The sequence below is a fragment of the Maniola jurtina genome, chromosome 14 (genome assembly GCF_905333055.1).
Source record: "Maniola jurtina chromosome 14, ilManJurt1.1, whole genome shotgun sequence".
NCBI lineage: Eukaryota > Metazoa > Arthropoda > Insecta > Lepidoptera > Nymphalidae > Maniola > Maniola jurtina.
In genome coordinates, this window is record NC_060042.1 from 8,977,590 (window position 1) to 9,001,467 (window position 23,878).

Below are 23,878 nucleotides of genomic sequence, written 5' to 3' on the forward strand. Positions count from 1 at the left end.
ACGGAATTTAAAATACTTAAATAATAGCAGCAATTATTTATTGTTCATGTTAACACCAGCGTACGTGTATAATGTTACATTCTAACTGATCACTAATTGATCATTTTGCCCCACTGGATGACTTTCCTAAATCACCTGGATTCAGTAAGGCCGTCGCGCCGGTCCCGTTATATTATTATTACAAAACTTGATCGCATTGGGGGGTGGCATCGGTCTTCGGCCTCAAACGATTGCCCATAAACAATTGTCATAAATTAACATTTCCTGCAACCGGATTTTGTTGTTATTGTTTTCGTACGGCCATCTTTTCTAGAAGTCGGAAATGCAGTGCTTCGCTACTAAAAAATTCTATACATATAGAAATAACCACTCTTTCACATATTTTTTTAGTAATTTATGTCGAATGTCGAGTTTTCCAGGCTAGTGTAACTTTTCATGGTAACGTAATGTGCAAAAATTTGTAATTTAGTATAGATGGAGACAGAAAAAACCGTGATTTCACATCTCTCACAGATTAGGTACATACAAAGGTAACGATTACATAAAAACCGGCAAAGTGCGAGTCAAAATCACGCATTGAGGATTCCGTACTCGGGTATTTTTTTCAACATTTTCCACAATAAGTCACAAACTATTCTACATAAAAATAAATAAAAATAAAAAAATAATATCTGTTTTAGAATGTATAGATAAAGCCCTTTCATAGGATACCCCACTCTTACTTTGCAAATTGAAACACTTTTTAATTTTTTTTAATGATGTAACCATAAATTCGCGGTTTTCAGATTTATTCCTGTACTTGTGCTATAAGACCTAGCTATCAAATTTCATGATTCTAGGTCAACGGGAAGTACCCTATAGGTTTCTTGACAGACACGACGGACGGCGGACGGACGGACGGACAGACAGACAGACAGACGAACAGATAGACAACAAAGTGATCCTATAAGGGATCCGTTTTTCCTTTTGAGGTACGGAACCCTAAAAATGTAAAACAGGGCTCAGTTTTCGAACTCTACTTTGTTGTGAATAATTTTAGGGTTAAACAACATTCTCTGCATATCCCCGCTCCATACTACCCATTTACGGTTCGCGAAATACAAACAGCATATCATGCTAAAGAGACAGCTTGCTGCAGTGCAACACCGTAAATAATACGCCGTATGGTTGCTGCACGTCACGTATATTTCTCTCTACGCGACAAAAATATAAACTGAACTGCTACCACTGGAAGTACTTTACAATAAATCTTATTGTTATGCTTGGACAAGCTTTATACATGACTATAAATTAAAACACGCAATAAAATGCGTAAAACTTAGATTAAATATAATTTACTACATGATGCTCGTGACTTCGTCTGCGTGGATTTAGATTTTGAAAATTCCGTTGTGACTCTTTGATTTTCCAGGAAAAAGCCTATCTCCGTCTCCGAGATGCAAGAGTGATCTATGGTTCCTTGAACCTAATACATCATCATCATCATCAGCCTGTGGACTTCCACTGCTGGACATAGGCCTTCCCTAAAGAGCGCCATCACACCCGGTCCTCAGCCTTTCCCATCCAACCACTTCCCAGCCGCCAGCCGCTTCATATGGACCTAATACGTAACTCCTAAAATACCCAATAATTCAGCTGGTACAATGTGGTAGGTACATTGTCGCAAGTCACAATCGTAAAACGTACTAATTCACCGTTGGGTCACTTTTGTTGATAAATTGATATTTCCTTCTCATTATTGCCAAGTCTATTATCGAGTTTATGTAATCTACTTTCTCTCGATCGAGTTCGTGAACTGCTTTTATTTAATTTCCGGTTAAATTCAATTAATTGTTGACGAAAAATATTGCGTAAGCATTTAGGTTTAAGGCAACCTGGCGCTCTGACACTCGGGCGTTTTGTCTCCCCTGCCGGGGTGTAATCCTCCGCCCCGTACAAATAGGTATTTATGTTACGTGTATTATTTATATGTGAGTGTATTATATTTCTTTTCGGCTTTTGTATGTATTTATTTTGTACACGGGCGTGGGAGCTAAAAATATACGAATAATAATAAAAATATCTCCCGCGCAGATAGCTAATCTCTGTGGAGATTGGCCGCCGCGGCTGAAGACAATGATAACAAACTCACCAGTAAGTATGAGTGGCTCCTCCTTATCTTGATGCACAAAATAAGCAATGACAGATGCAATGACGACGACAACAGCGTTTCTTGACACACCCGCAAACCAAAAGCTCCTTTGCAATATGACTGTGTTGCGACGTCCTTTCTCATCCTGCGGGTCTTTTAGACGAATGTCCTTTAGAGCCTGTAAGTAATATAACCAACTTTGTATTAGTCACTAGGTGATACCCAGGTGGAAACTCTTTGATTTTCCGACATAAAAAATAACCTATGTCTGTCTATGATGCAAGCTAAGTATGTACCCAATTTCATCCAAACCGATAGGTCGTGAAAAGCTAGCAGACAGACAAATAGCAGACACACGTATGGATATAGATTAGGACTACCTGAAGATTTATTCCTCTTTATAACATTTTCATTCATAATCGGTTGAAGTTCCTTTTGCCAAACCTTAATGTCTACTATCCTTTTACCTACTTACTGAAGGTTCGATATATCCAACCACGATATTTTAACAAATGTAATTTTCATTTTCATAAGTAATGAAATAATAAAATGGTAACAAAACGGAGACAAAAGCAATGAGAAATACCTACTGTTCAGAATAGCAAGTTTTGACTTATTAAACAGAGCGCAAACACTGAGCCCCTGCTAGAATATTCAGTTCATTGTAATACAATTGCCATCAGCTGTTTCAAGCTTAGAACCACGCAGTGATGAACTGTGATTTAAATTTATAAAGCCTGCGCCACATAGGTACGATAGGACGTCAACTGTATGCGGTACAGCGTGTAAAGTGCACGAAATTCAAATTCAAATTCAAAATATTTTTATTCAATTAAACTCTTACAAGTACTCAAGTACTTTTAAATCGTCGAGAGTTTCAAAACAAGTAGTTCAATGTAAAGTTTGCGCAGGACTAAAGATTAATAATAATTACAAAAGGCGGTAAAGTTAATTTTCCTTCCTGTCCCGTCGGCATGTAGTCATGCCTTTACATTTACTTGAGTCAAATCATATCGCAATGCTCACTCTGGCAATGTTTTTAATAGTAACTCTACAATATTTTAATGATTAAACTATCGCGAGTGAAACTGGTCGGACTTACATCGACTAAAAACGACTAAATTCTATAAATACTTAGGTAGGTATAACTCGAAAATATTTCTCGTTGAATGTTGAAATATTTCATTATTCTATTGCACTCCTTCTTTCAGTGAATGAGAAAAGAGAGAAGTATCTCTTCTAAATTATCCAATAATTTAGGTATATCTCCTATTTTTCACACCCAACCAATTAACAACAACAGAACCTGAGATTCTCTCAGAATCTGTTGGTTACTAAATAATTTAATTGAAACAGAACATTCGCTCCGAGATCTAAGTAGGTAGGTACCTCTTCGTACCTATGGAATCGTAGAATATTCAATGAATTATATTGAAATCTAGACAACTACAGTGTGGCAGTATGCAATACCACATATGCTGCGAAGATCTCTACAAATTATATAATCGTATTCGTAATGTGAATTAACCGTGGATTAGTTGCATATATTATATGATTAGCGTATATGATAGTCTGTAGTAGTTAAGGCATCAGATTACTAGTTGGGGTCCAAGTTTTCGGAGTTAGGTAGGAGGTAGGTATGTACAAATACTACAAACCTTCTCCTGAGTTTTGCACTTTACAACAAACAAACAATAATTTGTTCAAGGTTTTATAAAAATTCGGTGCAGATCGAACATTTACGTTATTTGATTATGTTATCTATTTAGATAAAATCTAGATAGATTTTATTTATTTGTGTTATTATTATTATCAGACAGAATGTAGACAGACTATTGTACTTATATAAAAATTAATAAGTATATCTTTCTTTGTTTGATAATGTTGACGTCTTCAGATAACATTAATGTAATTTGGCATTTTCAGTTTGTAGCTTATTATATTATGCTACTTAAGCTTATGCCCGCGATAGGCTTATATATGCTTTGTAGGCTTGCGATAATATTTTTATAGCGATGAAGTAAGAGCCACTTTACGAGCAAATGTATTGTACATATAAAATACTTTAATCTAACTCGACAATTTTCATAAAACTTCTCAATAATACAACTTCAAAGTAGCAACACAAACATAGTTGTTACGTATCCAGCCGAGTTCCGAACGACGGCAATATAAGTTTTGCGAAGTTTTACTCATAACAATAATTTGGAAGGAGCAACAGCACAATTACAGATACAAAATAATCCAATGAATGAAGTCAACTCAGTTAAGGCAAATATTTGTATAAACAGCTCTACGAGGAATTTGTTAATTGCACTCGAATAAGCCAATACTTACCAAGCCATTTTAAGAACAACTTATTTTCCAGCTACTTCAACCTATTAGTTTTTGGATATAACCTAGCTTTTCTTTCACGTAAATAAAGTATTTATGATAACGGCTTAAGCTGTAGGTACCTACCTACCTGATCTTTGAAATCTTGATACCATCTAGCTAAGCTAGCTAAAATAAACGAGAACCTGAACCACTTAAAACATGTACCTAGCTTTTATTATTATTACTAGAAGATGCCCGCGACTTCGTCGGCGTGGATGAAGGTTATTGTAGGTGAATCCCGTGGGAACTCTTTGCTTTTCCGGGTTAAAAATTTGCCTGTGTCAATATTCGGCATGCAAGCTACGTCTGTACCAAATTTTATATAAATTGGTAAAATGGATAGGCGCTTAAGAATCCTGTGAGAACTCGTTAACCCGGCATAAAAAGCCTATGTTCGTGCAAGGGATGTAAGCTAACTCTGAACCAAATTTCATCAAAATCGGTTTAACTGTTGCGTCGTTAAAAGCTAGCAAACAGACAGTTAGACAAACAGACAGACACACTTTCACATTTATAATATTAAGTATGGATTATTTATGTTTATTAAACTTATAGAATGTATACGGCATTTTGATTACATTCAGTGCCACAAAAACTACAGTTGGTTTTACCGGGCACTGCGTCTTATTATAGTTATTAGGTATATAATAAAACTATAAAAACCAGTAAGTATATGCCAGCTAGATACCGCAAATTCAAATTCAAAACTTACCCATTTATTTATTTTTAAAGAATATTAGCCATGTTAACAGGGCTCTCTCCGTCACTCGTTTCCACTCGTTTCATACAATCGTAGTTCCAATTTCATTTGAATATTAAGCAACCAAAGTCCATGAAATTTTGCAGACATATTCTAGAAACTAATATCTGTGTCTGTGGTGTTTTAGATTTTTCTAAAAATATGTAGTTTTAAAATTACAGGGGCTCCAAGATTTGTATGAAAATTTTTTAGACCGCGTAACTTTGAAACCGAATATTTTAACAGAAATCTGGAAAACCACAGACATAGATATTAGTTTCTAGAATATGTCTGCAAAATTTCATGGACTTAGGTTGCTTAATATTCAAATGAAATTGGAACTACGATTGTATGAAACGAGTGGAAACGAGTGACGGAGAGAGCCCTCTTAAATGACTAATATTCCCCTTTCCTCTCCAACTAAGCGTCAGGCTTGTGCTAGGAGTAGGTACGACAATAGTGCAACGGACGGGGTTTGAACCATCGACCTGTTGGTTTTCAGTCCACTCCTTTACCGGTTGAGCTATTGAGGCTCTTTGGCATTGAATTATTATTGTCGTACCTGCCCTTACAGCCAAATCTTTACTCTTTTTTAGTTAGACTAGTTTCTTCCCTAAGAAAAATTCTAGAAAATTTGCGATGGCGGCAATAAACGTTGAGAAAATTGTTGATACATCCGGGAGCAATAGCAGTTACATTTTATTCGTGTTGCAATACAGATACCTACTCCGAGATTATCCACTTAGTGTAGTCGACTGAGTTTGGAACTAGTTTCTACAAACAATACAGCAGCCAATTGTACGCTTTGACTTCGACAAATTCATTCGCTTGGGTGCGTATGGCACATAAACGTAGCGACACAGATTAAGTAAGTAGGTACATATATTACGCGACAGGTCGAGATGGCAATCGAGGTGGAAACGCCCCGCACTAACCCGGTGCGGGATAGCGCGGGTGACGTGTGGATGTGCGGGGCGTCCCTCCGCCTCATACCCCGATTGCCATCTCGATCCGTCGCGATCTCTTAAGATAACTAGAAAATCTGCCTAATGCATTGTTTTAGTGGTTTAAAACCATCTTCACATTATTGCATTTATAATTAAACCGGTTTGGCGCATCGGTTGGATGGTTTCAAAGTCTAGAACAGACATAGGCAGAAATATGTTTTGTGTTTTATTAGGCTTCCGTTCCGGAAGAGTGCCAACGGGGCCCTGTTACTAGGACTCCGCTGTCTGTCTTGAGTTGAAATTTTGCACAAAATGTACTCGTATTACTACTACCACTCTAATATTATTATCGCTCTAAAAACAAATAATAAGAATTTAAAAAAAAACTAATAAGTGTCATTTCATGTATGATGGAACCATTTGTGTGCTAATTCAAATCGCACTTGGCCATTTTTATGTATTAGGATTTGCGCGGAATTTACACATTTTTTTTCACGCTGTGTAGCATGCTTCAAAAAATGGCGATCCGTTACCAGAGTCGTAAGAAAATAATTTACTACGTCGTTCATTAAAAATCAAAACACCTTTTTTAATACTTAGGTTGTTCCCGTGATCATTCCTTAGCCGATTCAACGTAGTCTTAGCAAAATTCAAAGAAACTTTGAACGCTCTCGCTACAACTTCGTAAGAGCTCCATTAAAGCCTAGTTAAGTAGTTACATATTCAGCATTTGCGAACTACAAGACTTACAACAACACCAATTCTCAAAGTTACCTACTACAATCATAATTCGGAAGAAAGGGCAGTTACTTTTTATTTGAATCCCATTACAGAGTAGGTATTAAGAATTATTATACTATAGAAGTAGGTACTAAATATTATGGCCCATGAGCTGGCGGAAAATTCTGAGGAGTGCTTGAAGGTAATGCTGAAAGTTTGTGTTATATTGATTCTTCTAGCTTCTCTGAATTCTCATAACAAACTGGATTTGATTAATCATGGACCACTGTGGATTCGCGTCTAATGAAATAGGTAAACAATTTCAATATGTTCATTATAGCTTAATATTATTTTATTTTTACTTACCTACATGTTAAATATTATTTTTATCTCACTGAATGTTACAACAAGCATAGCAGGCTATTTTTGCCAGGATCTAACGCGTGTTCAAAATAAATTATTTGCGTAAAATGTGATATAAGTACCTTGTTTATAAAACCTATGTTTGATAAGCACTGTGCACGGTGAAGAAAAACACCGTGAGAATACTTGCTTGCCTGAGAGTTCTGCTTAATGTTCTTAAAGGTCCGTGAAGTTTGCACATCTGTGCTGGGCCAGCATGGTGGACTCTGGCCTGAACCGTTGTTATTCTGAGAAAAGACCCTTGTTCGGTAGTGAGCATGCGATGGGTTGATCATGATGATCATGATGAGTATGTAAAGCACTTTCCGAATATTATCCATTAGCTCTCAATAGGTGCAAACAATAGACTGCTTTAGAGATAATCTACATAACAAAGTGGGCTGGCAGTTGGCGCGGAGATCTTACAAGTTGTAAAACTACTGCCGACAAACAATACTACAACGGCGCAATTATATTCCTCAAGAGGTACATTAGAGCTGAAGACTGAAGTCTGAAACTACCAGTGTTCTAGACCTGTAAAGCTTTGTTCAAGTCCTTAGTACCTTATATAGGTACTTATGTATTATTGAGATAAGTAATTAATCAAACAAACAGAAAAATTTGTCTAAGTATTAGAATGTCATACATAGAGATTTTCTATACCTATTCGTTTTAAATGTAAACAGCATCGGCATTCAGCAAGATACTTCGCACGTTGTATAGGTATCAAACTTTCACCAATTTACAACATTTTTTTCGATTGGTTTGTATCCTACTCTTATCATTACAAAGAAACCCTACAGAAATACAATTGTTACGTACAAAATAAACAGCATAAGAAATTTAAATTAAAACTCTTCCCAAATATAGTGTTGTGATGGACTATGGTTATCATTTTTTTAAGTACTTAGTATTTAGAATTCATTTCAAAGGTTTCTATTACATTGACACCGCTGCAAGATCTACAAAAGGTGCTAGAGGTACATCTTCTACTGTCACAGAAAATTTGAGGGAGTTAGCAGAATCAGGCACGTCGTGAGTAGAGGTCACCTCAACGCTGATTAAAGGTAACCAGAGCGTAAAAAAAATATATGAGACGTCGTAAACTATATCAAATAATTCGTGGGCACACTCTTCGAAATATATTCTGTAGAATACCGAAAGGTAGGGAACCTGGCACTGATGCTCTATATTTTGGAACTTAGAATTGGTCACCAATGAGTCTCCTGGTGCGACGATCTACCAAATCCAAGGCAGCAAGCGGTTACTTGGCAGGATCATCCCATTACTGCAGTACTCATGCAGGATCGAAGTTGAGATTGGTATAGGGCGTGATTGTGGTTGAACGTTTTCCAGAAAACAGTCCAATTATGGTACAGAGTATGGAGGATCTGAACGTAGAGTTTACCTTCACAAACTTTAGCCATCATAGTGCAGTTAGGGCGAGGTCACTCAGCGGATTGGGAGGGATGTAGCAAGTTGTGAAATTAGTGTCCACAAACAATAGAGCAGGCAATTAGATCGCTCGACAGAGTTTAATGTGCACTGGGATTGTTCAACGCCAAATTGGAGTTAGTTGAGCTACATAATGTGGTCCGCAGAAATATATTACCTACGACATACCTAGCATTATTAATTTCTTGTTTAGAATTTCCACTGAACCTCAAATTGTGCAACAGGGAATCATATATTGTTATACATTTTAACATGGCCAATATATTTTATTAATATTGCAATAATTGGCTTAAATAACAATATATTTGTTATTTTATAGTAGTTATATGTACAAAAGTGTTACAAAGTCATGATAATAATAAGTTTTAATAGGTAAACTGTTTACACGAATTTTAAACAGCAAAATAAACAGTGCGGCCTTGCCTTCTTAGGTACAGGTAAAAGGGCAATATAATAAGGTCTTCAAATTCGTACGTAATCAAAACAATCTTCAAGGAAATGTGCATTGTGTCAAAATACTCAGCTAAGACGGAATACGCCTGAGAAAACGTTTACTTACTAACAATGCACCGGTAGTGAGCAATTGACCGCAATTAAAGACCCCAGTGCCCCAACGTTCATAATGAGACTTTTTTAGTTGTGTCCGCTATTATTGTGACATCATCTAGATAATATTATGTCACCAACTCACCATGATTTCTCAAAGGCTAAAGTCAAAGAGGATAACTCTTTTAATCGTGTAATCTATACTTACTCTACTCTCTACTTACTAATAAATAAAATTGCAGTGTCTGTCTGTAATTTCGAATTAACTACCTCATTTTAAGCTCATATGGTTATTTGAACGATACCATAACTGAATCACCCGGTTTTAAAATTTTTGTCTGTCTGTCTGTTTGAAAAGGCTAATCTTCGGAACGGCTGAACCGATTTTGACGGGATTTTCACAGACAAACAGCAGATTGACCAGGGAGTAACATAGGCTACTTTTTTAACCGACTTTCAAAAAGGGAGTTGTGTTTTTCTACCTACCTACACCGAAATCTCCGAGATTTCTGAACCGATTTGCGTATTTATTTTTTTTAATCGATAGAAAAACTTTGCGACATTGTCTTGAGAGATCAAAAGTTCCCACGGGATTTTTAGAAACCTAAATCCACGCGGGCGAAGCTGCAGGCATCAGCTAGTCTTGTATAAGTTGGGCAATAATAAGCTGACGAGCTAATATAGTACTTATTTATCATAATATATGCCCGTCTAAATTTCAAAAAATCAGTAAGTAATCGTAAAAAAAATTAATTAATAATTAACCACCAGTCAGTTATAATAATAGTACATTATACCTATCTAGTAGGTAGGTACTTTTAATCAGGTTACAATAAGCGATGAACTTAACTCACCTTCATTCCCATAAGAACGATACAGCATGACAAGCCAAGTAGCGTATCCTGCAGTCTAGTATGTGTTATATGTTTGAAGACACTCCCCCAAATGGTTATAAAGGTCTCCGCATTGAACTTCAAACCAAAGAGACCCTTGATCTGTGAAGAGGCGATAGTGATCGCCGCGGCTGATGTGAAACCGGACACCACTGGTAACGATACAAACTCGACGAGGAAACCTAAAATTGGACATAATTTAAAGGCATATATAATACTGCATATTAAGGAAGTGAAGGAAAAGACGATTTTGCTATTTGCAAAATATACAATAGACCTTCTGGAGTTAGGGTTTCACTCGTATCATAATTTAATTTTCAGTTCGCGGTATAACGAGGTCGTTCACTCTGACGAGGTCCTATGGGCCACGTATTGGGCGCCTCTTTCACATTTCAGCGAAAAGCTACTTATTTACCAAATAAGTCAATAAAAAAAAATAGATTAAACCAATTTCATTTCATACCAGGTACCAAATAGTACCTACCAAGTACCAAATAACTAAATCTTACTAAATCTTTTGATTGCTCAAAAATCCAAAATTTCTCTTGGTCCAATAATCCTGACGTTCAAATTTTCCCAGCTCAAACGAAGGTAGCTTGTATCCTACAAAATCCTTAACAAAAGATTATTTCATCCCGGAAATCAGAGTTTATAAAACCTAAATTCACACAGAGAAGTGGCAAGCATCAGCAGTCTGTCATAAATAGATAAGCCTCAATAGCTCAACTGCACGAGTATTGAGTGAACTGAAATCGGATTACACAGCAGCTTCGGATTATTGTTGCACCCAGTTCTGGCCACCGACTCACACACCGAGCATGTATATGTAGTTGGTGACAAGTAACAACATGCTGATTTAGAACTAGCTGACTTGCCCCAGCTTCGCTCGAGTGGAATTTCTGAGAATCCTTTCTTAATAGGACGCTAAAAACCTACAAGCAAAATCTCCAACTAGACCCAGCGATAACAGAAGTTGTGAGTTATTTTGTCAGTCAGTTAGTTTCGCCTTTAATTTACTATCGATTGGTGTTGGTGATGAAGTTATTGCGGAGATAAAAGATGTTTCTGCTCCCATAAAGTCTTTAATGAAATCCTCGCGTAGAGACCTATTAGGTAATACTCGTACATAATAATTCAATGTACCTTAATAGCTATGTAGCATAAAGCTAACACAAATTCTCTGGTAGAATAACTATAGGTTAGTTGGTCAGTCAATCAGTTTCTCCTCTCATATACTGGATTGTAAATTGTAGCGGAGACAAAACTATTCGCTTATTATTTTCTACCCTTAACTTGAAATCTATGCTATTATGTAATTCCACCATAAAAAAATAATTCCAGTGAATTATTTAATAAAATACTAAAAGATAAAACACGGTACTTACCTAATTGTAAAATCCCAGCAACTAACTGAATAACGCCGCAGATGAAGCAGAGCAGTATCGCAAAATCAGGATTCGTTCCATTAGTATAAGTGAATATTAGGAGAGAGAGCAAAGCCGTGGGGCCGATGTTGATTTGCGGACAGGTTCCCATTATTGCGTAGACAAAGCTCCCGGCGAAGGATGAGTAGAGGCCATACTAGAACACATAAGTTACGAGTAAGTAAGAGATTGGATTGGATTGGAAACTTATAGGAAATCCGTTTTGAAAGTGTATTCCAATGGGTCTAGGTCTAGCAATGGACTATCAACCAAAAAATAAGCCAGTGTAGTTTTAAAACTCAAACATTCCTGTAGCGTGTTTTTAATTTCAAAATTTAGACCATTGGAGCCATAGTAACTAGGTCTTCTTGTCCTTATCTCACGCTATGTGTAGTCAACACAACATGTCCTCTTCTTCCTCTCACTTCTGCCATTCATAAATGCCTTACTCACCCTTTTTACACGCATATTCACTTTCACGCTTTTCATCCACCTTTTTTTGGTGTTCCTCTCCTCTTAATTCCTTCCACATGATTTTAATAATAAATTTAAGAAAATAGCTGTATACCTATATAAAACTGGTAAGTAATAGTAGTATTACTGGCCTAAAATTAATTCACTTTTAAAATTATAAGTATACCAGAGTATACAATATAGCTAAGCCAGAATAGCGCTATGACTTTACCATTTACAGAAACTTTAATAAATAAAATCACTTTAAAAAAATCAGTTTACCACTCTTTCATAGCCTCAATTAAAATAATAATACTTGGTTAAAACTTGATGTAATTACGAGTGCAATGGCTATAAAAACACATTGTATCGCATAAAGATCTAGGTTATAACAGGAAAAACTTAACTATAACATATTTATGATAACAAACAAATCATTGCTACCGGATTGATTTGATTAAAATTATTTATTTATGTCACAGTTATTGTGCCCGAGACATTGTTATTGCTATTATTTTTAATCTTATTTATGTACGATTTTTCATATTTTACGAGATTGTTTCAATCTCATAACTTTTAGCCTCATTGATTTTAGAGCAACCCCTAGAGGTTAGCCTGGATTGTAATCTCATTCGATAGTAACTGATGCAGTCTAAGCCCCTGCCCAATGTCGAACCTAGAACCTCTCATATTTACATGGATGACAGTGCCTAACAAGATAGTAGATATATTTTTACATACAAATTTTATTGGTATTTAACAACTAGCTGATACCCGCGACTTCGTTCGCGTGGATGTAGGTTTTTTTAAATTCCCGTGGGAACTCTTTGATTTTCCGGGATAAAAAGTAGCCTATGTGCTAATCCAGGGTATAATCTATCTGCATTCTAAATTTCAGCCCAATCCGTCCAGTAGTTTTTGCGTGAAGGAGTAACAAACATACACACGCACACACACACACACACACACACACACACACACACACACATACAAACTTTCTCCTTTATAATATTAGTGTGATAGTGTGATTCATTACGACAGGTCGACAAAATGATTTTATTAGTTTATGATTTGAATATATTGCATGAGTACTCTGAAATGCTTAAAAATGTAACGCTATTTACAATTTTCTCAATTTTCTTCCTCTAGCAACCTTTTGTTTTACTTCGTAAACTCATTTGGAAAACTAACAGAAACAACTAAAATGAGTGAAGTAACTTTTCTGTATTTCAACTAAGACTTTACTCCACACGCCTGATAAAAATCCATTAGACGAACTTCACTGAAACTAAATGATTCAGCTTTTATAAAAGTTAAGAGTTGCGAATTTTACGTGTTCCTTTTCTTTGATTTACTTTAACGCTTCAGCTATAACACTGGCATTGCTTCATTTCCTATTAAAGTACAGCGTACATCTTTTAAAACTTTTTTAAATCACGGCAATATAGAAAATTAATTATTAACTACTCGTAACTAAGAGTAATGCCTTTGACTACGATGATAGTTAAAGTCTATCACACGATTCCACGACACATATTTCTCTTTGATTTTCCGGGTTCCATACCTCAAAAGGCAAAAAGGAACCCTTATATGATCACTTAGTTGTCCGTCTGTCTGTCCGCCTGTCCGTCTGTCGTGTCTGTCAAGAAAACCATTGACATCGGGAAGATTCGTTCTCAGAATCATAAATTAATTTATCAAAATTAATACTAATACACTCTTTTGAATGTTTAGGCTGTATGATAGTAGGTAGGTAGTGAATAGTGATTCTCCCAACAGTTGAGAATGCAGATTCCACTGAGATGAAGTTGGAATAAGTTAGATACACTCTTAATCAAAGCGAAACTTATTATTCTATACCGATTGTTTCATAAAGAAACATTATCATGTCTCCCAAGGATAAATAACTGCTATAGATAGGGAATCTATCTGTGCGTTATTAAAAAGTAAAACCGTGTCTATGGATAGATTATGGAGGAGGTAGATTAAATCGGCCATAAATAAAATACTGAGATATGGCTTTAATAGACAGATAGACAAATAAATTCGGCAAACCATAAGGGATCTTTGTTTAACTACTGCCATAGAACTGCACTGTTTAACTTAGATTTTCAAATTCCAAGGTGAAGGTTGTCGCAGCTATAAATAAACAGCAGTAAGTTATTTTACTTATTATCACAACTACTGCATTCCTTGGAAATGTGTCATTTATGGTCGATCCGCAAATATTTGCAAGTATCTTTGTAACTATGTTATGCCAAAGCAATCGTGATCTTGAATTTATATCATGTTCGATAATTACAGTTCTCGATAGTAAAAATCTTTTATTGTTTATTTTGTTGTCGTTTATGTTTAGTAGCCGTAGTTTTCGAAATAGCAGTACAAGTATTTTCACGCTTTGCACTCGCGTTCAAAGTATACGAATCTCCAATTGAAGTATCTATTCTAAATTGACATGGTTTTAGGAGAAAACTTAAATTAGAATTTAAAAAATTACCTCACAGTTATACACAGACTGAAATCCAAAAAGTCATAGCTAAAAATCCGTAATTTTTGTCGCACCTATAATATACACGGATATAAGGTATAATTACCTATTTAATATTATGCTTAATGTTATTTTTTATCATGCTTTTTCATCCCTTCATCGTACCGGAACGCTATTGCCGGCGCATTCAAATTACTTAAAGTTTTTGTTTCCTTCATACAGATAAAAACTGATTTGTTAACTGTGGTAAGAAATCATAGTAAATAGATTAAATAATACCTACTGTTTTGATTGTAGCAATTTAATATAAATAAAAATAACTGAATAATAATTACAAAAAAATTTACATTCAAGGACCTTGAAATACAATGAAACACAAATATCAGGCCGTTTTTGATTTTTTTTAAATACCTGTGGTTCAAATCCAGCGAGTGAAGCGTAGGCAATAGACTGTGGTATCAAAGTTAGCGCTACAGTGATACCGGCGATCAAATCTCCTATCCCCTTCTTAGCATCGTAGTTTTTCGACCAGTGTAGTATGGGTAAGACCCTCCCGACTAGTTGCCGGGGGTTTACCTTCAGCATCATTCTGAAATCCATTGAAATCATCACACTTCACACTAATATTATACCTAAAGGTGAAAGTTTGTGTGTATGTGTGTGTGTGTGTGTATGTTTGTTACTCCTTCACGCAAAAACCACTACACGGATTTGGCTGAAATTTGGAATGGAGATAGATAATATGCTGGATTAGCACATAGGCTACTTTTTATCCCGGAAAATCAAAGAGTTCCCACGGGAATTTTAAAAACCTACATCCACGCGAACGAAAACGCGGGTATCAGCTAGTTAATAATAATTATTATTATCTAGTATTCAGTACCTAATTAAGTATCACTTGCTTTAATGGTGAAGGAAAACATCGTGGAGTGACCTGCATGCCTGAGTGTTCTCCATAATGTTCTCAAAGGTGTGTGAAGTCCGCCAATCCACACTGGGCCAGTGGCATACTATAATCTACTAGCTGATGCCCGCGACTTCGTTCGCGTGGATGTAGGTTTTTCAAAAATCCCGTGGGAACCCTTTGATTTTCCGGGATAAAAAGTAGCCTATGTGCTAATCGAGGGTATAATCTATCTCCATTCTAAATTTCAGCCCAATCCGTCCAGTAGTTTTTGCGTGAAGGAGTAACAAACATACACACACACACACACACACACACACACACACACACACACACACACACACACACACACACATACAAACTTTCGCCTTTATAATATTAGTGTGATGTGATTTCTAAACCCTTCTCAGCTCAGTTCAGTTTCAGTAGTGGCAAGCCCATGGGTTGATCATGATGACGATGATTAATTATTATTAATTGATACATGAAATAATTTAATTTTGTGTAGGTCTACTTTACAATGTCTGGACTCCGTTATCTTTCACCTTAACTCCGAAACAGGTATGAGGTAGATATGGGATAAAACGGCACACCTTAGAGTCAAGTAGTCATTAATTTTCCGGATAAAAAGTAGCCTATGTGTTAATCCAGGGTATAATCTCCATTCCTTTCAGCCAAATCCGTCCAGTAGTTTTTGCGTGAAAGAATAACAAACATCCACACATCCATACAAACTTTCGCGTTTATAATAAAGTAGGATATACCTAATACTGTTTTATTCGAATGTTTTAACGTTCAAATCAAATATCGTTAGAAAAACGTGTGCGACTTATACGAGGGCGGCACTGAAAATTTCGGGAATCAAGGAAGTGGCACAACATTACTATTTAAAAATGTATTTATTGCTTTTCGAAGTATTCTCCGCGAAATTTGACACATTTTTCCATACGATGGAACCAATCATTGAAGCAACCATTCCATTCGGAAGTTGGGGTCTCCAAAATGGCCGTTTTGTAGGCGTTCACAGCTTCTTCAGGTGATGAAAATCTCTGACCACGCAATGTATTTATATTATGGTTATATTTATGGTTTTTTGTTTCGGGTTCGTACGCGTATATCCAGGATTCGTCACCTGATACGATGTTGTATGCAGCATTTGAGGATCCTGCGTGGAATCTTTCGAGAGTTCTGACGCACCAAGTAACGCGAGCCGCTTTTTGCTCTTCACAGAGCAAATGCGGTATCCATCGGGAAAACAACTTTTTTACACTTAATTGTTCATGCAAGATTATTTGTATTTGACTCATGCCAATGTCTAAAGTTGTCTGAATTTCGCGGTATGTCACATGTCGATCTTCCTCAATCAGCTTACACACAGCATCAACGTTTTCTTGGGTGACTGCAGTTTTTGGACGGCCTTGACGGGGATCATCACTGAGCTTGACACGTCCACGTTGAAATTCAGCAAACCAGCGATACATTGTGGTTTTAGATGGGGCTTCATCACCAAATGCAGAAATCATCCGGTCAACACACGGTTTTTGTGTTAAACCACTTCGAAAGTCATAATAAATCATCGCTCTAGAATTTTCTCGAGTCAATTCCATTTTCTCAACTACTAAACAAGTTTGACAAGACCTTGTGACAAGACCGAGAATCTTTTTTTAAATAAATAAATGGTATTCGATTTTTAAAACCAAGGAGTTTTCAATTAAAAAAAATTTAATATGACAGGGACAGTGGAAATATTCCATTCCCGATACTTTTAGTGCAGCCTATGTACTACGTCAAGACTCACCACTGCACCGCAGCTGCGGTGGCGGCTTAGCGTAGCGCTGGCGCCCACTGAACCAAGTAAAAAACCAACCCTTTTAGGATCACTTAGTTGTTCCTCTGTCTATCGGTCCGTCCGTCTGTCCGTTCGTCCGTCAACTGTTGGATTTTCCCTTTACTTATGCTATAAAACATTACTACCTGCTAAATTTAATGATTCTAGGTCAACGGGTAAGTAGGCTATGTATAGGTTTTGATTCCCCGAATTGACAGACAGGACAGACAGATAGACAACGAAGTGATGATCCTATAAGGGTTCCTTTTCCTTTTTAGGTACGGAACCCCAAAAATATGTATGTTATTGTAGATTTCATTCGTTTGTATTTATTTTGCATTTACCTAAATTGCTAGCCCACCTTCAGATTTCCATTTTCCAACTTATTTAGACAAAGTTTTAAGTAAGTACGTACGTATACCTAATAATTAGCATATTTCTGTGGTTTTATCGTTGTAACAAAACTAAAGAATATTTTGAACCTATTTTCTAAACCTTTAAGACTTTTAAAGATATTTTTACTGAATGTATATAAATAGGTTTACCTTTACTAGTTTATCAAAAAAAATGTTTTATTTAAAAGTACAAAATTTAATTATTATGTACCTACTTAAACTAAAATAAACTAAAATAATTTTTATCAGATAACCAAGTACCTAGTACCTACCTAATTGATAATTTTTAGTCACGTAATAATTCCGTGAAACCAATTTCATGCCAATAAAACCCCATTACCTTAAAAAGTGTTACAAAAATAAAAAGAATCTGTAGGTTTTTCATTTAACCGCATAGGAAAACTGACGCTACAAAAAATCTCTACAATACAATCTTGCAAAAAACCGATCAAGTACAGATAAGAAGTAGTAACAACTAAACCTTCATGGTTTCGTTATTTCAAGAATCAAGCCAGCTACTTTTAAATATTTTTAACCGACTTCCAAAAAAGGAGGAGGTTCTCAATTCGTCGGAATCTTTTTTTTTTTTTTTATGTATGTTCCCCGATTACTCAAAGACCCCTGGACCGATTTGGAATTTTTTTTTTTGTTTGAAAGAGTATACTGTGCAGTTGGTCCCATATAAATTTGGTGAAGATCTGATGAATATCTTCGGAGATGGAGAACAGAACTCCTCAATAGATAGGAGCAAATTGCTCGCGATCAGTGTAATAGCTTAGTAAACAGTAGGGTTTTAACTGGGCATAGCATATTATAGTACAGTGGGCCACTAAAAATTGTGAAATAAAAAATTTCAAAAGAAAAATAAAACCGACTTCAAAAACCACAAACACTAAAAAGTAAAAAATAACTTTTATTTAGCTACACGTGTAATGTACCTAGGTATGAAGTCGGGCGAGCTTCACTCTTGGATTTCTAATTTTGTTTTAATATGCTCGCTCGACTTCATACCTAGGTACATTACACGTGTAGCTAAATAAAAGTTATTTTTTACTTTTTAGTGTTTGTGGTTTTTGAAGTCGGTTTTATTTTTCTTTTGAAAATTTTTATTATTGTAAATCAAAATAATTGCGCTACATCTTAGCTGTAATCAGACCTGCTGGTTAGTGATGATGCAAACAGATAGGACCTTGCTTGCCTAAAATAAAATTTTACCGGAGTCATTCTGCAACAAATTGCAGTTCCTTTAATTGGAATTAATAAATTTTAAAAGGAATTGATAAGCACATTCTTTATAACCGCGTTGATTAAGTGCATGTTTCGGTTAATTAATGTTGAAAATTATTATTTTCTTGACATGTGTGTTAATATACTACTACTTCTAATATTATATGATCGGTCACTTATATCATAAAGTTTGCCCTACAAGAGTTGTTGTATACCTGTAAGAGGTGTGTCACATTGAATAAGACTCTACCTACTGTATTATTTTTAAGTGATTTGTGAACATGCCCTTAAAATAATAAATCAATTTAAAAAAAATTGCCCTCTTAATGGAACTCCATACCAATCTACCAGGTAGGTTAAAACTTAAAAGATAATATTGCACACGGTAAAAATTACGCACCTGTTCAATTTCCCGCCATTGATAACAAACAAATAAACAGAAATAAATTACTTAGTACCTATTCATAAGAAAAGATACTTAAGATTTCAGTCAATAATCACTTCTACAATTTATTTATTCACCACACAAACATTTTCGCCACTTTAAAAAAATTCCCGCGCTTTGTCATCAGCTGTGATCTGTCATGTTATTACGCTTGCGCGTGAAAACTTCTTAGCCTGCGCCGTAGCCAACGGTAAAATGTAAACTGCCTTGTACCAACTACCTCAATCATCTCGTTATCAATTCATTTTCCCGTCACGACTCATTTTGAGTTGAAAAATGTGTTTAGGTACCTTTAGCGAATTATTATTTTAAATTGTCGAAAGCCGGCGATTACTTTTTACTTTTGATTACAATAATGTTGACCGACCATAAGAAAAATTTGAATTTAAGGATTCAATACAAATTAGAATTTCATTTCATTAGAACAATGAACTTTACCAGGTAAAGGTATAAATATTCTGTGATATTTTACTGAATGTTTTCAAGCCTCTAATTGATAATTTTCAAATAAATGTGCGGAAAATAAACGATTATGTTATTTTATTGCATCTAGATTATTCTTGGTATTATAGTATATTGAAACCAGTAATCTTACATTTTTCTTTAGATAATTTTAGTTTTTTTAATTTAATATATGCCACATGCCTAGTTAGGCATATGGACTATGGTTTTACAAAATATTTTTTATTGATACAGATCACAAAGACCATTTATATGACGTATATGTTTTCAAAATATAATACTAAGGTGGCAGGTAGCTATTGTAGAAAATATCACTGCTACAGGAAAAAAACAGTTTATTTTTCCTTGAGGAAAAGTTCAATGTTATCATAATAGTATTAATATTCTACCTAGATCGTGCCTAAGGAAAGATTTTTTTATCATGATTATGACACATGATAATCAATGAGAATCCATACCAATATTATAAATGCGAACGTATGTCTGTCTGTCTGCTACGTTTTCACGGCTCAACTGCTCAACCGATTTTAACGAAATTTGGTAAAGAGTTAGCTTACATACCGGGGATGGTCATAGGCTACTTTTTATCCCGGAAAATCGAATAGTTTCTACGGGATTCAAGTTATATCAAGTTATACATTTGGTACAGAGGTAGCTTACACCTCGGAAAAACAAAAAGTTTCCCAAGGGATTTTTAAAAAACCTAAATCCACGCGGACGGAGTGTCGGGCATCATCTAGTATTTTATAAGTAGGTATCCATCTTTATACATTTTCTTTTGTTTGTTACTCTTTCACGCAAATACTATTGGATGGATTTAGCTGAAATTTCGAATGGAGATAGATTATACCCTGGATAAACACATAGGCCACTTTTTAAACGTTGAACCCCAAGAAATGTTTTTTGAAAGTCTACCCTAACGAAGCCGGAGCGAGTTAGCTAGTTACCTATAACTTTATTTACCATATTTTTCCTAGGTTTGTTTTAAGGATTATCCAAACCTGCGCGACCAAAGCGACTACGAAGCGGGAACTTCATCCGCGCGGCGGTCGCCTCCCATTATAATGGCGCCATGCACATCTACGCGACCACTACACCTACACGTATAAGAATCGCATCATGGACGCTCCGGCATCACGTCCCACATCCCATATTCATGACGCGCAGGTGTGGCCGTAGCTTTACTGTTTCTTCAGTAGGTACAGAGATCCTGTTCAAGTTGAAATACCGACGTAATTTGCATCAGATTGTATAATTATTATATACCTACCTACTTATACAAGTACAAATAAGTAATACATGCATATTAAACGCGCAATTTTTTATTTGAGTTAATAAAATAGGTCAATGACTTGGCATAAACAGTTTTTTTAGTTATAAATTAAGTTCTTTTTAATTTATTAAATGAATAATATTAGGTATATCTAGATTGTCCTTCCCGTCCTCACCTATGGTGCTGAAACGTGGACACTGACAAATGGCCTTGTTCACAAATTCAAAGTTGCTCAGCGAGCTATGGAGAGGGCTATGTTAGGAGTTTCACTGAGGGATAAGATCCGAAATGAGGAGATCCGCAGGAGAACCAAGGTCACTGACATAGCCCAAACTATTAGCAAGCTGAAGTGGCAGTGGGCAGGCCATGCCTGTCGTAGAGGCGATGGCCGTTGGAGCCGGAAAGTCCTTGAGTGGAGACCGCGTTTAAGCAAACGTAGTGTGGGACGCCCTCCAGCACGATGGACCGACGATATAAAGCGGCTGGCGGGAAGTGGCTGGATGAGGAAGGCTGAGGACCGGGTGTGGTGGCGCTCTATAGGGAAGGCCTATGTCCAACAGTGGACGTCCACAGGCTGATGATGATGATGATGATGATATCTAGATTTCCTAGATAGAAAAACCAGCCCAGGTTAGAGAACCCCTACACCTACAGTGACATTGTACACTATTAGGTAAAATATTACACGAAGAGCTCCAATAATAATCTAACGACCAACGAGGAAAACAAACGCGCGTCAAGGCTTTAGGAAACCAGTAGGTAGATGTCATACTACGTAATTTTAATTGACCATCACAAATCGACCACGTAGCTTCTGAGTAAAGAACTGTAGTATCAGAAGGCCGTCTTTATTTATTATGTCTTTATTATGTAGACCCCTACATAGTCTAGCCCACAACTGGGACCGTTTTAGAAAGCCAAAATAACTTAAAAAAAACGAAATAAAAACGAAATTTGATAACCTCGACTCTTAGGTACTCTGTCTTACAATATTCCTATCCCGAGAGTAGAGTAGAGAGAGACTTAAAGGTACCCATATTAAAAGTGGAAGGGAAAACTAATGCCGGAAGCGCGGGCGTTCCATATCCTATAGCGGTAACGAGAAAGTACGTGTCCGACGTGTCCGTGAGGAATTTCGACTACGTTCGGCCTCAGACCTTGACGATGCCTTGGGGTACGATGGTAGAAAGGTGAAGGGCGAAGCTAGGAGCTCACGAAATAGGTTTTGAATGGAGCGAGCTAGAAAAGAGTCGTATATAGGTCAAGCTGAATAAAGGGACGACAAAGTGAATCTTCTGGTACAGCAGAACAACTATAGCCCATTTTAGTCGTAAGCAAACTGCTACCAGCTGTACCCAGTTGTAGCCGGCTAAAACTAGGTCCAACCGTATCTACTGCATGTAATGTAATATTGCTAAATAGATACACAGCCGACAACATAGAGAATAAGACTAGTGTAAATTAGAAATTTATCACACCCCCTACAAGTCAAGGTTACTGTAACTAGAAAAGAGCTGATAACTTTCAAACGGCTGAACCGATTTTCTTGGATTATAGCTAAGAACACTATCGATCAAGCCACCTTTCAAACTAAAAAAACTGAATTAAAATCGGTTCATTAGTTTAGGCGCTACGGTACCACTGACAGATACACAGATACACAGACACACAGATACACAGATACATACGTCAAACTTATAACACCGCTCTTTTTGGGTCGGGGGTTAAAAATGAATATTTGTAAATTTTTTAGAGAATATTCTAAAAATAAACTGTCATTGGTTTACAAAATGCATTACAATGTTACCTATTCAAGTGTATTGCAATAATAAATAATCGTTACACGGACGAATAGTTTTCAATTAAAATGCTGGTTTGTTAGATAATAATAAGATAAAATAGCTATGTAGAAATAGGTACCTACCTACAGATCAAATGAAATATAGCTAACTAGAGGATGCCCGCGACTTCGTCCGCGTGGATTTAGATATCTATAGATCCCGTGGGAACTGTTTGATTTTCCGGGATATAAAGTTGCCTATTTCGATTACAGGGACGCAAGCTACTTCAGTATCCATACAAATCGGTTAAGTGGATGGGTCTTTAGGAATCCCGCGGGAACTCTTTGATTTTCCGGGATAAAAAGTAGCCTATATCCGTCCCCGGGATATAAGCTAGCCCTGTACCAAATTTGTTAGGCCGTGAAAAGGTAGCAGACAGACAGACAGACACACTTTCGCATTTATAATATTAGTATGGTTTATAGAAGTGTTTATTTACTAAATTGACCTACCTACGAGTAGATCAGTTATGGCAATGTTAATCCATGATAATCACAATTTTCATGCTAAGGACGCCGTACTTTATAGGTATTCTGTACTACATTCGGAAAAACCAAAATCATGATCCAAGGAAACTAATACGTCATGCTGTTATGTAAAAAGAATATGAATTGTTATTTAAACACTTTGCAAGCTAAACACTCCGTCTAAGTATCTAACGTGAACTATTCCTACGTTGAATTACTATTTTATGTACCTGTTTGAATGGTTTTTAGGGTTCCTCAAAAGTAAAAACGGAACCCTTGTAGGATCACTTTGTTGTCTGTCTATCTGTCTGTCTGTCTGTCTGTTAAGAAACCCATAGGGTACTTCCCGTTGACCTAGAATCATGAAACTTGGCAGGTAGGTAGCTGTATTATAGCACAAGTACAGGAATAAATCTGACAACCGCGAATTTTTCGTTACATCATTAAAAAAAAATTAAATGT

General features: G+C 36.2%; 1 protein-coding gene across 3 annotated transcripts in view; it reads right to left on the reverse strand.

The window, feature by feature from the left end:
- The window catches only part of LOC123871940 (sodium-independent sulfate anion transporter-like), a 44,791-nt gene extending 25,161 nt beyond the window's left edge, over positions 1–19,630 (reverse strand). Inside the window, exons 1-6 of one of the 3 annotated variants that reach the window (XM_045916001.1) lie at positions 19,329–19,624; positions 17,277–17,323; positions 14,986–15,163; positions 11,595–11,790; positions 10,171–10,391; positions 2,132–2,309 (exon numbers count right to left, since the gene is read on the reverse strand). In XM_045916001.1, coding sequence (XP_045771957.1) covers positions 2,132–2,309; positions 10,171–10,391; positions 11,595–11,790; positions 14,986–15,162 — 772 coding nt within the window. In that variant the 5' untranslated portion in view covers position 15,163; positions 17,277–17,323; positions 19,329–19,624. Of the gene's footprint in view, positions 1–2,131; positions 2,310–10,170; positions 10,392–11,594; positions 11,791–14,985; positions 15,164–17,276; positions 17,324–19,328 lie in introns of all 3 variants that reach the window. The other 2 variants (XM_045916000.1, XM_045916002.1) reach the window with 2 other exon arrangements.
- Between the last annotated feature and the right edge of the window lie 4,248 nt (positions 19,631–23,878).